Raw genomic sequence first — 13,906 nt, 5'->3', positions numbered from 1 at the left:
ACAAAGCAAGCAGAAGAGGGTTTGTTGGTTTTGTTGTCAGTGTAAACTGATAAGGGAGACTGACTCTTTGCCTCGTCTGTAGCATAGCAGCATGACCTGCTGTAACTCATAAAGATTACATTTAATACTGTACTTGGGAAAACTAGAGCAGCAGTTCCCTTTCCTAAAAGGTTGAGGCATTCTCTGTCATTGGGTTTAAAATGCTGTTGAATCAGAACAGTAGTGTATTACACCCGCTTAGCCCTGGGCTACATGAATACGCCAGGCGCAGGGCAATGGAGAATTGGGCCCATTGACTTAATGATTTAGTGAAAAATGAAGATTTATTGACCCTTCCTCTCCCGCTTGCATTTTCTTTAAATAAATAAATTCTCAGTTTCTCTCATGGACGTGAGCTTTAAAGTGTGGTTAGGGTAAGAAGAGACTCTTGCCCAATGACACCTGCATCCTTCCCCTGTGTTCAGCACCCTGTCTTGAATTTTATTGTCCGCTAATAAGACTCCTACTCTTGTTGGCCCTGCAGAGCCAACGCAGCTCGGAGAGGCAGCTGGATTGTGTTCTGGCTTGTGCTGCAACAGAATTATCAATTAGATTCCAGCCATAGCATCTTATAACTAGAGGGAGGAGCCCCAGGTGAGTTTGCAGGGCTGGCAGTTAGCGCATCTCTTTACTTGTAATTGGAGCACCCCTGATGTGGAGACGCTAAGGCCTGGTCTATGCTACAGAGTTAGGCCAATGCAAGGCATCTTATGTCAACCTAATTATGTCAGTGTCTAGACTACAATACTGCTTCCGCCAAAGTAAGTCCCCTGCTATACATCATAACTCCCCCTCCCATGAGAGGCGTACTGCTTTTGTTGGTGTAGTGCAGGCAATGCAGTGTCCATGTAGACACTGAGTTACTTACATCGCCTGTTGGCTGTCAGCCCCAAGTGGGGCTGACAGTTGGAGCCCCATCCCAGCTGCCCCGGTGCTGACCGCCTGAGCTGTCAGCCGGGCGCTGGGCTCACAGCTGGCCCCCCCTCGACTGCAGAGCTGACAGCCGAATCTGTTAACATCAGGGCGGCTGGGCTTCAGCTGTCGGTGCCCCACTTCAATCACTGGAAGCGCTACTGGTAAGAACGCGCACTCTTGACAGCAGGCGTAAGCGTGGATGTGAATCAGTGCTTTAATTACTGCAGTGACTGTATGTCAACGTACGTCGATTTTAATTTTGTAGTGTAGACAAGCCCTGAGAAGCACACATTTTTCTGGCCTCTGTAAACTGGCCCAGCCTGAGGAGTCCTAACTGCTGGATCCCAGATGCTTCTAAGCCCCACTGGGTCCCTTTAGACCCCAAAACCAGTGCCTTGGCCCTCCTGAGCCACCAGTTACTTAAACATGTCCCCTTCTCCCTTCCCAAGAGTCCCCCTAACTGTGGCAGCTCTAGTTGCCCAGTTACCCCTTCAGGGGCCACGTTGTGGTAAAGCAAGGCTCATGGGCTTAACAAAGGGATTTCTTCACTCTTACAAAAGCCAACAAGTGTTAGGGATCTATAGAAAGCAACACACTCCTGAGGGGAATTGCCTTCAGTCTGATGTCACCTCTCTTGTGAGTCTTGGGTTTGGGCCAAGTCCTTGGGCCAGGCAGCTCTTCTTGGTGGTCTTGCTTCTGCTGCTGTCTGGCCTCCCTTACATAGAGAAAGCACCCCTTTTTTAAATCTGTCCCCTGTTTCTCAATGTGCTGCAAGCTGGGTGTAGGTCCAGGGTCTAGTCCCTTGGTCAGGCTTCTTCAAATAAAGTTAAGTCTTTGGCCCTGCTGGAGAAAACCAATTGTTCTAGTGAGCAAGAGCCATTCTGTGTTGATGGCCCTTAATTGCTCTCACAGCTGCTCCAACACAGTCTGTCCACCGAGCATCAAGGCCCGTGGTCCCCCATTTGCAATGGAGGTTACAGTCACAAATGGCGTATGCGATTGGAATTCACAATTTGACATGGACAGACCTATCCCCAAGCTGTATGTAGTATTATTGTAGCCATGCTGATCCAAAGATATCACCAAGCTGTCAACTCACTTTTTAGAGTTGAAGTAAATGGAACAAGAAAACAGCTTGAACTGCAGTGTTGTGTCCCTTTAGCTCTGTTGTTTTTCAGCTTGAATATTAGTGATCTAGACTTAGTTTCCTTGTGCCTTCTGGTGGCCCAGCTTGCTGGCGATGCCAAAGTTGGGTACACTGATATATTGTGACTTCACTTGTTTAAAGATCCGCCTGCCTGCAAGGGATGGCGTAGGAAATGGATGGATTTGAGCATGAGCTAGCGTAAAGTGGGATCTAAAAATTATAAAACAGCCTTTGCATTGTTGGGCAAAACTGGAGTGTTGTGAGGATGAAGAAGGACTTGAGGCTCTGACAGCAGCAATGTGACGACGGAAATGCAGTGAGGAAAGCCAATGGGGTCTTTTTCAGGAACCTCGAATTGTGCTAGGTTCCTTGTAATCAAACACATGGCCACTGCGCTAGAGAGCAATCAACTTGACAGTACACGAGTGGGTTATCAACAGATGTGGGGAGGAGGAAAAGGGTGGTGCCAAAAAGTTGGTGCAGTTATGTGTAGGGCATGTACATACCCTGATGGCCTGGCTCTTTTTAATTGGGTACCTATCCTTCCCTTCGCTGCTTCTAGGCTGCTTGGCAGCAGTGAGTTTTGGGGAGGGAAACCTAGACTGTCAGACTTGAGGAGTGTGTTCCGTACATACTGGGCAGTGGGGAAAGAGATGTCCACTTGCCTCAAAGAGAAGATGAGGGCAGTAATGTGGTTGGCAGCATTGGTGTGACAAGATGCCGTGTGGGAGGAGGTGAAGGGAGATCAGGTCAGGTATGTAGGCAGGAGCTATATGCTGTTGGGCTTTGGGGACCAGGACAAGACGAGGCAATAGCTTCTTGCCTAGGGGGCCATAGGGAGATGAAGTTAAGGGTTAATTGTGTGGGCTTTGGGAATGAAAAGCACTATGATGAGAACCAAGTGTTCGTTGCAAGGTCACCTCTCCAGTTCTTGCTGAGTAGTCGGGGGGACCAGAACTAGCTTCTTTCCTCTAGACATATTAAAATGCAGGCTCCAATTGGAGTGAAGATTTCAATCTCCTTTATCCAGATGATTTTTAATCCAGTGTAATTTTGTGCAGAAATCCACAGGTCCTGCTCCCATTAAAATCAAAGAGCCCTCGTCTCGGATTGGAAAACTACAAGTAATTATTTTACTGGCATTTTGACTTTTTCTCTCTCTCTCTCAAAAAAAATAAAAACTTCCCCGCCTCACTAATGGCACTTTATTTTTCAAAAACTCCTTTTTACTGCCTCATCTTCCAGGCCTCTTTCCAGACGCAGTTGATTTTCAGTTGTTGCTTTCTACATACTGCATGTTTAATGCTTTTATCTTGTGTTCACTATGGAGGCTGATTCTGGGCAGCGGTATCTGTAATTCTTCATCTGATTTGGGGGGGGGACTGTTCCCTAACTTACTGTATCTTTCTTCAGCACTGCATTTCTCAAGCATGTACAGAAACTTGTTGAACAATCGGCCATGGATTGCTCATAATTCGGTATTACAGTAGCCTCCCATCAGAGCCCCATTTGCTAAGCGCTGTATAAACCTAGTGAGACAGGTAAAGGATAAATGAAGGGAGGGGAAAGGAAGGCACAGAAAGGTGAAGTGACTTGGATAAGGTCAGTGGCAGAGCTAGAACAGAACTCAGAAATCCTGTGTCTTAGCCCAGTGCCCTACCCACTAGACCATGCTGTCTCTTTGGTGCTTGGCTGTGTCTGTGGAAACACTAATGCAATTTTGTTCATGGTTTTTTAGGCTAATTTAGCTATTAACCCAGCAGCTTTACTACCCAGTGAAGTTCCTAAGATCTCCAGTGTGAAGCCTGCTTTGCCAAATTTGGAGACTCCCTTGCACGAGCCGGATGGTGTACAAAGTGCTGAAACCTTTTCTGCTGTAGGAAACCGTGAGGAGGCTGGTGTGAGCTTTGATCATCCCATGCAAGTGGATACCTTGCACAGTGCTAATAAGGTAATCTCTGTGCCTAGGTACTAAGGTGCTTACAGAGAGAATGAGTCAAATTGATATCAAAGTTCAGTAGAGAACTGTGTGTTTGAGCAGTGGTTATGTGAGCTTAAAAATTAGTGGGTTTTATGGCCCGTGCCTTAAGTACTTTGCTGCTTGTAGGGGTGGTTTGCTCAGTCGGGCTCTACAGAAGTAGGGGATTTTCCTCCTCTAGTGACACAACACTGTTTAGCCCATGGAAGGATAGCAGCTGTACTTCAGCATAACTCTCTGCCAAATCTAGCCGGGAGACAACTCCATTCTACTACTGAGAGCGGCATCCCTCCGTGAAACACTGTAAGGGCTACAGAAGAAGCCAGTGATGCTACTTTCAGTGCTGTCCCTGTTCTGTGGATAAAGAACATTGTTTTCCAGGGCATTCGCTCTTGCTTCCTGCCTGAGCAATAAATCCACTCTGCGGTGGGAGGGGGAAGTTGCTGCTCTGAAGTGACTGCTCTTTCTCTCTTGAGTAGTTGGTTTTCCATTCATGCCGTTATTTTATTGACTGTAAATGCCATATTGTACTTAAGGGTTTAATGGGTTTTTAAATGGAATTGAACCGAGCAACTAGAATTTCAGTGTGGGGGTTTATGGATCCACAGATCTCTTGTTTTCAACAGAAATGACTTGAACAAGATAACTGAGGGTCTTAATATTGATTTTTTTCTATCATAACTAGACTGATCATTACTAGACAAGAAGCAGAAGAAAGCCACAAGGACTTAAAAGGATGCAGCAGATGTTGCTATAATAATAATAATGGATGATATGACTCCTTATTACTGATGGGGTTGCAGCGCTTACACATTAGCACTAATCCATTGCCTTGCAGGAATCCTTATTTCCAGTGCCACGTGCACTGACCTGTGAAAACCCTTCTCTAATGCTATAAGCAGCGTGATCTGTAAAGGGGGGAGGTTGTAGCACCTGAGTCTAGCCACAGAGGATGGGCTGCCCAACCTCAGACTTCTCTTTAGGATGGGGAACCTCCACTCTCATTTCTTCCCACACCGATCTGAGATAGATGTATGAGAGAGAGCACACTGAAATGTTTTTCATTGATCTCTTTGTGCTATTTTACCTAGTATTGTTGCTTCTTGGAGCTTTTATAGGTTAATCTTAAACTCCCTAAGATACAAAACAGTCCTGAAGTAACACACCCCCTGTTCTTTGCCCCCAAAGGCTGAATCAAAGCAACTGTCCCAGCATTCTCCCTCCCCTTTCAAACTACCCACTTGCACAGGGATCAGTCTTAAAGCGCGTCTCCCATCCACGTGGGATCACTACTCTCCAAACATGCCCTTGTTAATACACAGACCCACATTCCATGGTAGGCAGACGTATAACTACTATGTTCCTCTCACAAATACAGACACCCCCGCCCCCCGGCCCCAAGACACAGCAAACCTGTCCGGCTCGGCTTTCCGCTCCAGGGTAGCGCTCAGTAACATGGAGAATGTCGGTGCCTGCCCTTACCTTCCCCCTGGCTCTGCGAAATCTCCCTTCCTATATACGGTACTACAGGGCTAGAATAAAGCCTTCAGGTTTTTGCAGCAGTGTGAACTGCAGGAGGCTATACTTCAAATAAATGAAATTCAAAAGATCAGCTAAAATGGAAAAATCTGTGTTCTGGTGTTAGATCATATGACTAATAAAATCTGAAATAAGCAGGAGGGACTGGACAACAAAATGGCAGATGAAATTCAATGCTGATAAATGCAAAGTAATGCACAATGGAAAACATAATCCCAACTATACATATAAAATGATAGGGTCTAAATTAGCTCCAAGAAAGAGATCTTGGAGTCATTGTGGATAGTTCTCTGAAAACATTTGTTCTGTGTGTGGCAGCAGTCAAAAAAACTAACAATGTTGGGAATCATTAGGAAAAGGATAGATAAAAAGACAGAAAATATCACATTGCCTCTATATAAATCTTGAATACTGTGTGCAGATGTGGTCGCCCCATCTCAAAAAAGATATTTTGTAATTGGAAAAGGTTCAGAAAAGGGCAACAAAAATGATTAGGAGTCTGGAACAGCTTCTGTGTAAGGAGAAATTAATAAGACTGGGACTTTTCAGCTTGGAAAAGAGACAACTAAGGGGAGATATGATAGAGGTCTATAAAATCATGACTGATGTGGAGAAAGTAAGTAAGGAAGTGTTGTTTACTCCTTCTCATAACACAAGCACTAGGGGTCACCAAATGAAATTAATAGGCAGCAGGCTTAAAACAAACAAAGTATTTCTTCACACAACGCACAGTCAACCTGTGGAACTCCTTGCCAGAGTATGTTGTGAGGCCAAGACTATAGCAGAGTTCAAAAAGAACTAGATGAATTCATGGAGGATAGGTCCATCAATGGCTATTAACCAGGATGGGCAGGAATTGTGTCCCTAGCCTCTGTTTACCAGAAGCTAGGAATGGATGACAGGGAATGGATCACTTGATAATTACCTGTTCTGTTCATTCCCTCTGGGGTACCTAGCATTGGCCACTGTCGGAAGACAGGACACTGGTCTAGATGGGCATTTTGTTTGATCCAGTATGGCCATTATGTTCTTTAAAAAAAAAAAAATAAAAAAAATAAAAAAAAATTAAATACAGTATTCTGTCAAAATCCTACTGCAAGACTGCTGCAGGATTGTGATCCAAGACAATAAAGAACCATCGTACCAACACTTCACTCATGTTAATTTTGCTTGTGTAATGTGACTAATGCTAATTAAGCAATAACTGCCAAGCAAAGCTCTCTGCACTGAACTAAGTAACCTGGTGCAAAGAGTTGATAGTTTGAACAGTAGCCAATGGACTCAAGTTGGTCATTGACCTCGATACAGGGTGTTTCCTGGCGATTGTTAATACTGTTATGGGATGGTCTTGTGTTATGGCACAAGGCTGAGGGCCAGAAGCCCTGAGTTTTATTCTGTATTCTGCCACTGACTCGCTCTGTGATCTGAGCACTCTGCTTTGTCTGCCTGCCTCGGTTTTCTTGTGCTGCCAATCTACCTCACAGTGGGGGCTGAGGCAATATGAAAGTTTGCAGAGTGTGGTAGCTCTAATATTAAATTTACCTTAGTGTTCATTAAATGTTCATGTAACAAAAAATTACAAAACCTTCTCAGAGCTGGGATTAGATTTTGGGGGGTCATCGGGTCCCCATCATGGGCTAGAATAAAACGTGGGAAGATAGAACGTGAGGAGAGCAGGGTCTCTGTCAAGTGCATGCCTCCCTTCAAGCCCTTAACACAACCTGATCTCCCTCTTCTCACAGAGCAGGATCAAGGTGATGAACAAACGAAGGCTTCCCTCCAGGACAGCCCGGAGGCTAGCTGCTCAAGAGTCCAGTGAGAACGAGGAGCTGAACAGCACAGAGGAGCCGCAGCTGCTGCTCCCCAAGCAGAGCTCTGCATTAGTGGATGCAAAGGAGTTGTGCATTGCTGAACCAGGTGCTAAGGGAAGCACGGAAAACATTACAGCAGCTAAGCTGCCATCGCCAACAGATGGCGGTAGTCTGTCACCTGGAATGGCTGGAAGCCCTTCTAGTAAGGGCACAGGCCAAGAGGATGACTTGTTTGGGTCCGACTATCTTTTTGTGAAAAATTCAGTGTCGAAGCCAGCAGCCAAAGCTAAAACCTCAGAGATCTTGGCCAGCAAGCCCCTTAAAGGTGGTGAGAAGAAGCCTGCTCTGTCAGTGCTGGACAATCAGGGCAGCAATGATTTATTCCAGCCCATAACGCAGAAAGCGTCCAAGAAAAGCAGCCCCATCTCTTTCCTGGAGGATGAAGATCTCTTCTCTAGTCAGAAAACTGCGAGGAAGAAGGAGTTGAAACCCACCACCCAGCAAGACCTTGACCCGAAAGTTCAAGATATCTTTGAGGTAATGGCTGATTTATTCTTTTTTCCTAAATAGAAAGGGAGGAAATGTATCACTAGGGCCTTGGGCAAAATCATTCTGCCTTCAGCACAGAGGGGAATGGGGCCTGTGTGGGTCAAGTAAGGCTAAGCATGAGGCCTGGTCTGTAGAAAATGCTGTCCTCTAAATCTCACTCTTTCTTACCAGAGCAGGGGGTAAAAGGGATGGCGTGTGGGCAGACAGCAGGTGTGTTTGAGGAGACCTGGCTCTCTCCCTGCTAAGGGAATGCTTAGCTTCCGCTCTGACCTGACTGCTGCTACTGAGCTACACAACAGCACTGATGGTAATGCAGGAATGAGGCCTCCATCCTGTCTGGGCCTGTCTGTTCCCCTTAACCTTGCTCTCTCATATCCTGCACTTGGCCTGTGCAGTATCAGCAATGACTAGATCTCTGCCCATGCCAAATTGAAGACCTGAGCCTAACCTGATAGAGTTACGATGCCCAGGGTAGTTACAGGACTTCCAGCTCTCTACACTGCTGGGTCTAGCTGAACCCGAACACTCAGTTATGTCCTGTACTGATGCTGTACAATTTATGCTTTGCTCCAAGGATGATATATTCGCAACAGAAGCCATTAAACCTCTGAACAGAACAAAAGAGAGTGTGTTGGATTCTAACCTGTTTGATGATAACACTGACATTTTTGCGGCTCTCACCGTAAAACCAAAAGAAAAGAAGACCAAGAAAAAGGTGGAATCCATATTTGATGATGATATGGGTAAGGGCCTTCTTGGTATTACTTGATTGTCTTCATCTTGATTCAGCCGTGTGTTAAATCCCCCAGGGACAAAGGATGGGTTTTAGAACTTTAGAGGGGGTGGGGAATGAAAAGGGACCTGAAAAGACTTTTAGTACCATCCGCCTTTAACCTCTGGGCATGAAATTCCAAGTGATTATAGAGTTTAAACAGTTAGGAGAATGTATTTTGGGGTTAAATATTCATCTGCTCTAAAGAGAGATGGGAATGAAGACTGAATGTTGGAATGGAGCAGATGGCTGCATCTTACACTGTGACAACTCCTCCCTCCCCCCTCCCCCCATTCCCTCTCTGTGTTGGATTTACATAGCAGAGATATCTGTCTTTATCAGTGTCTGCTCAGCAGTCTAAAATATTTTACACTAGAGGCCAGTTTGTGTTGGCCTTTCTCTCACAGAAGAGTACCTCACTTGACAAATAGTTCCCATTGATTTTAATGGGGAATTGTTCTTCTGTGTACGGTACTATTCAGTGAGTGAGGATAGCATAAACTGCTTTGAAAGTCCCACTCCAATTACTTGCAGCCAATCACCCCTGACGCCCATTTCTTCCCATTGATGTCAATGGTAAAACTCCCATTGCCTCCAAAGAGAGTGGAGATAGCTCAGTGCTGAGCGCTTCTCAAAATCCAGCCTTAATTTGTAGCTACTGAGCATAGTTTCACAAGAGCTTTTCATAAAATGTATTAATAGAAATTTGGACAGAATGAATCTGAAAGCACCTGATAAAGAAAACTACTTTCATTCCAAACTGTGGGACGTCTTGACAATTTCAAAACTGTTTCCAAACAGAAAATTGTCAGAATCGAGCGTTTTCCAGTCAACAGTCTCAGTTCGGATGAATTCACAATTTCTGACCCAAAGCCATTTTGTCTAAAAATTCACACCCAGCTCTAGTTATCCTGCAGTCTCCAGCACTAGAGCTCACTGTTTGCAGTGGCATTTCTGGCACTGAGGCACCTGGAGCACAAGTCAGAAATGTCCATGTAAATGAATGTACCTTCACCCTAATCTTAAATCTCTTTCGTTCTCAGTTGGTTTAAGGGCACAGCACTTCCAAATGAAGGATCATGCAGGGGCGGCTGCTCAGTGCTCCAAACTAGGTAGTGCTGCCTTCAATGCACCAGCAGGACTTCAGGGAAGACACTTGAATTTCTTTGATCAGCCTGGCAGCCCCAGAACAGAATTGGCATAGCATCTTCCATAGCTGTTTAGCTAAGGGCTGGTCGCAATGCCCACCGTGGCATTTTACCAGAGGCTGTCACTGCCTGTTGAGCCTTTCCTGCTGGGAATGCTGTCTCTCGAACTGCACCCAATCACTCCTAGTTTCTGATGTATTTGTAAACTAATTATGTTCCCCTGCCCCACAACCACTTTCACTCATTGCTTAGCGTAGAGGCACCTATTTAGTTCCTTTAATCTCTCCCCATAAACCCTGTGATGTTTTAGGGATTACCCAGACCAGTAAGGGCTTCTGTCACCACCAGCCTTATAACTTTGGCTGCTTTCATGCTAGGCTGCTATGGCTCAGAGCCCTGACACCAGTCGCCAGCCTACAGGCATAATTGTCTCACCCTGTCTCCCAACAGCGTATACTCCTTGGCAGGGTGACCACAATAACCTGTCTGGTCCCAAGGCTCCCCAGATCTACCCCCCAAGTTCTTAACTACCAACCACTCAGACTTTTCCTTTCTCATTTGTCACCCCTCCAAAGGAGTGAAACTTGCCCCCAGTTATCAGTTCACTTGAGGCCACACAGTTTGCACAACAGAGAACTGCTTGGGGCTCAAAATAAACAAAAAAAGCTCATTTAATAGAAAAAATACAGATTCAAAGGTGGACTAGTCAGATAAAGCAACGCAGACAAGTTACACAGACAATGAACATAACGATGCCACCTCACGCTTTACCTTCTGCATTACACGGAGAGTCTTCACTTCAAACCCCTTCCCTTCTGACAGGATTTGCAGCAGGGGGTTTCTTTCTACCTGGCAGGGGAAACACCCTCCTTCCTTAGTTTTCCAAGACTGAGGTTGTCTTTTCCATTCCAATGGCTTTCCATTACTTTCATGGTCTGCCCTTGTCTGTCCTTGGATTGTACAATGCTGGGAGTTAGTTTTGTGTAAGCCACTGGTCTGGGAGGTACCTCTCCCTGCCTGACTGCTTCCTGACAGCTGCAAGGTTGGGGGAGTTAGACCTTTCTTACAATGACCATGCTCTACACACGTATACCCACTTACATTCAGAACCATAACCTGTATACGCTCTTCCCAGTGACCACCAAGCTCAGCATTTTACATGTTTTACTTGATCTATATTTACACACAATAGCATTATATACAACCAGTTGATTCAATTCCTTATTCTTTGGAGTGCAGACCCCCATCTTCCCCTGTGGGTGTCGGGACCCTGACTGTGTTAAAGCCATCCTTCTGATCCTTATAGTGCCTCTCTTCCAACACTGGTATTCCAGCTGCCGAAAAACCTCTGGGCATTGTCTCCGCCTGTGCTTAGGATGCTGCCTCCTGGGGAACTGAGCATTCCTCTGCAAGTAGTGCTGCTTTCCCTGCCACAGAGAGCAGGCTCCCTCCTCCTCCCCTTCTTTTAGTCCCTGTGTTGTAAGCTAGGGGTGTAACTTCACTCCTTACAGCACCCACTATACTTCCCATGGAAGCTGGGAGGACCCTAAATGGCTGTGAAGCTAATCTCTTGGATGGCTTATTTTGGAGGGCTGCCAACTGGGATTTACTCCATACTGCTGCCTTTCTAGACTGCTCTCTTTTGCTGAAATTCTATCCTGGATTAAAGCTGCATATTCCTATGATTACAGCAGTGGCTATGTGCAGCGGAGGGGGAGGGCAGCGAGAATAGACTTCTCGCACAGGCAGAGTGGCACGTAGTGGCAGTCCACCCCTGATCTCTGGCCCATGTGTCCCTAACCTTCAGCATTCAGAGCCCAGATGAGGGGCTTGGTCATGTGGTTCTACAGGTGCTCTGTGTGCACCTGGGTTAATATGGACTCACTGAGTTGGTGCCAGACTTGTAAACAGATGCTAGCTTACCACACCAGTGCATAGGAGAGTGGAGAGGATGCAGCAAATGTCCATCAAACAATAGAAACCTCCCAAGCCCAGCTGTGTGTAACCTTTTATTAACCTGTAATTGACCTTTCAGGCCCACCATCGTTCAGTGGTCTCTTTTTCCAGCTGCTTCTCAGCATTTCTTCTCCTCTTCCCTCCCTCCAAACGCATTTGGGCCAAGTCCATCCCATACGTTCAGTACAGCCCCACAATCAGCAACCACCTGTGGTGAACCCCACTGAGCTTTGAAGTTATCTATGCTGCCGCTGCCCAGATGGGACACCCCACCCTGCGGGGGGTAGGGGGGAGAGAGCTGGCTCTGGCCTATTGTCTAGGGTCACTCCAACAGCAACAGAAGAAACTAACAAACTCCATACTAAAGTATTAATGGCCCCATGAGTTTCACTGCCTCACATGTGAATGAGCACAACAGCATCTGTGAAAGAGACTGGGCTTGTTAAACCTCCATCTCCTCTAACCCTGAGAATGTTTCTAAACGCTTTCCCATTGTGCCTGTGATCCATATATGCCACTAAATGCATTTCTAAATCCATCCTTGTTCCGATCCCAGGTGAACCACGCTCTCCACTTCGCAGTACTGCTTTAAGGTACCTGATTTGCAGAGCCAGAGGTGCCAGTGACAGTAGTAAAAGTTCCTCCCCAAGTGTGAGTCTTTTCCAGCTCACTTGGGTAACAATGCTGGCAACTTCTGCAGTTTGTTTTAGCAAAAAATCTCTTAATTCTTTGAACCTGGGTATTCCCAGACTGCCAGCCGCAGGAATGCCTTAGTGGGCCAGGGGAATGTGAATGTTTGTACAACACTTAGGAGATGAAAAGTGTTAATCAGTAGAACCCATATGTGTGAATGCATGAATAATACATTCTCCAAAGGGCAAATCTGTAGGCAGGAAGTATGACTTAATGGTTCTAAAGCACAGGACTGGAGGAGTCTCTTAAGTTGTCTCCCAGTTCTGCCACTGGCTTCCTGTATGGTGCTGGGTGAACTGCAGAGAAGTTAAGTGACTTAGTCATCTGTGAAATGGATGTAATGCCTAACTCAGCATTGTGATGCTTCACTTAGTGCTTGTTCAGTGCTTTGAGATCTCTGGCTGGCATAAATGCCAAGTATCAGGATTTCTTTTGTTCCTTCTCATTGACTATACCTGCTAAAAACAGACAGCTAAAAGCTCCCCCATATGCCCTCACAAATACATTTTCATGTCACAAGCAGCAGGAAAGCATTTATCAGCAAAGTATCCTTGGCAGTAACTGCTACATGCTGGGGATTTTTCTGTGTAACGTCTTATGTCTGGCAGCAGCTTCTCTCCTTTTCAATCGCTGTTTTTCTCTTTCTCTAGATGATATCTTCTCCTCTGGCAGCCAAGCCAAGGCGTCCACCCCCAAAGGCCGATCCTCACAGACAGCCTCTGAATCAAAATGTGAAAGCAAGGCATCTAGTACATTTGATGACCCACTGAATGCCTTTGGAGGCCAATAAACAATGGTGGGCATTGCAGAGAGAGGGCCCTCTCTGCGAGATTATCCTGTCCAGTACTAGTACTCTTATGTCGGCTCTCTTTGAGTAGAGAATCGGATAACCATGGACATTCAAATGACTGGCTCCCCACTTTACATGGTTAGTATCTCTTCCCTGCATTGGGTCTAATCACGCCTAACACTGTAAAAAGATTCTCCAATCATAACTTTCTGCAGTCCTGTTTCAGTGCTGCCCAGATGACATAGCTTGTGCAATACCTGTGATAATGTAATCTATTATACAAAGTATAAGTTCTTTTATTGAACAGATCTATAGAAAAAATCACTGATATTGTGAAATAGTAAATGGTGTCTGCTGAACCAGGTCCAGCTGTGCTTGTTTTGCTTTCTGCTCTGCTGTTTGCTAGCAGCCTCTGCCTCCAGATCCAAAAATGGGGAAAACCAGCGCCACATCTCTCATTAGGTCAGCAGTCTGTCTGCTGGGAGCATCCTGTAAGTTCATGTCAGTTCCTCCCATCAGGGAGTACTTTACCTCTTGTCTCTTACAGATTGGAGCATGTTGTCAGTGCT

The 13,906-nt window shown here is 45.8% G+C and overlaps 1 protein-coding gene across 12 annotated transcripts in view; it reads left to right on the top strand.

The window, feature by feature from the left end:
- Positions 1–13,701, top strand: part of LOC102937143 (WASH complex subunit 2A) — a 50,449-nt gene extending 36,748 nt beyond the window's left edge. For 8 of the 12 annotated variants that reach the window (XM_037903588.2, XM_037903589.2, XM_043550533.1 and 5 more), the window contains 5 exons: positions 3,163–3,225; positions 3,840–4,052; positions 7,361–7,966; positions 8,553–8,721; positions 13,198–13,701. In XM_037903588.2, the coding sequence (XP_037759516.1) occupies positions 3,163–3,225; positions 3,840–4,052; positions 7,361–7,966; positions 8,553–8,721; positions 13,198–13,337 (1,191 nt within the window). In that variant the 3' untranslated portion in view covers positions 13,338–13,701. The remainder of the gene's footprint in view (positions 1–3,162; positions 3,226–3,839; positions 4,053–7,360; positions 7,967–8,552; positions 8,722–13,197) is intronic. The other 4 variants (XM_037903591.2, XM_043550537.1, XM_043550538.1 and 1 more) reach the window with 1 other exon arrangement.
- The last annotated feature ends 205 nt before the right edge of the window (positions 13,702–13,906 follow it).

This window comes from Chelonia mydas, chromosome 7, assembly GCF_015237465.2.
Source record: "Chelonia mydas isolate rCheMyd1 chromosome 7, rCheMyd1.pri.v2, whole genome shotgun sequence".
NCBI classification, from domain to species: domain Eukaryota; kingdom Metazoa; phylum Chordata; order Testudines; family Cheloniidae; genus Chelonia; species Chelonia mydas.
Note: the sequence above shows the minus strand (reverse complement) of the source record. Positions and strands in the feature narration are given on the sequence as shown.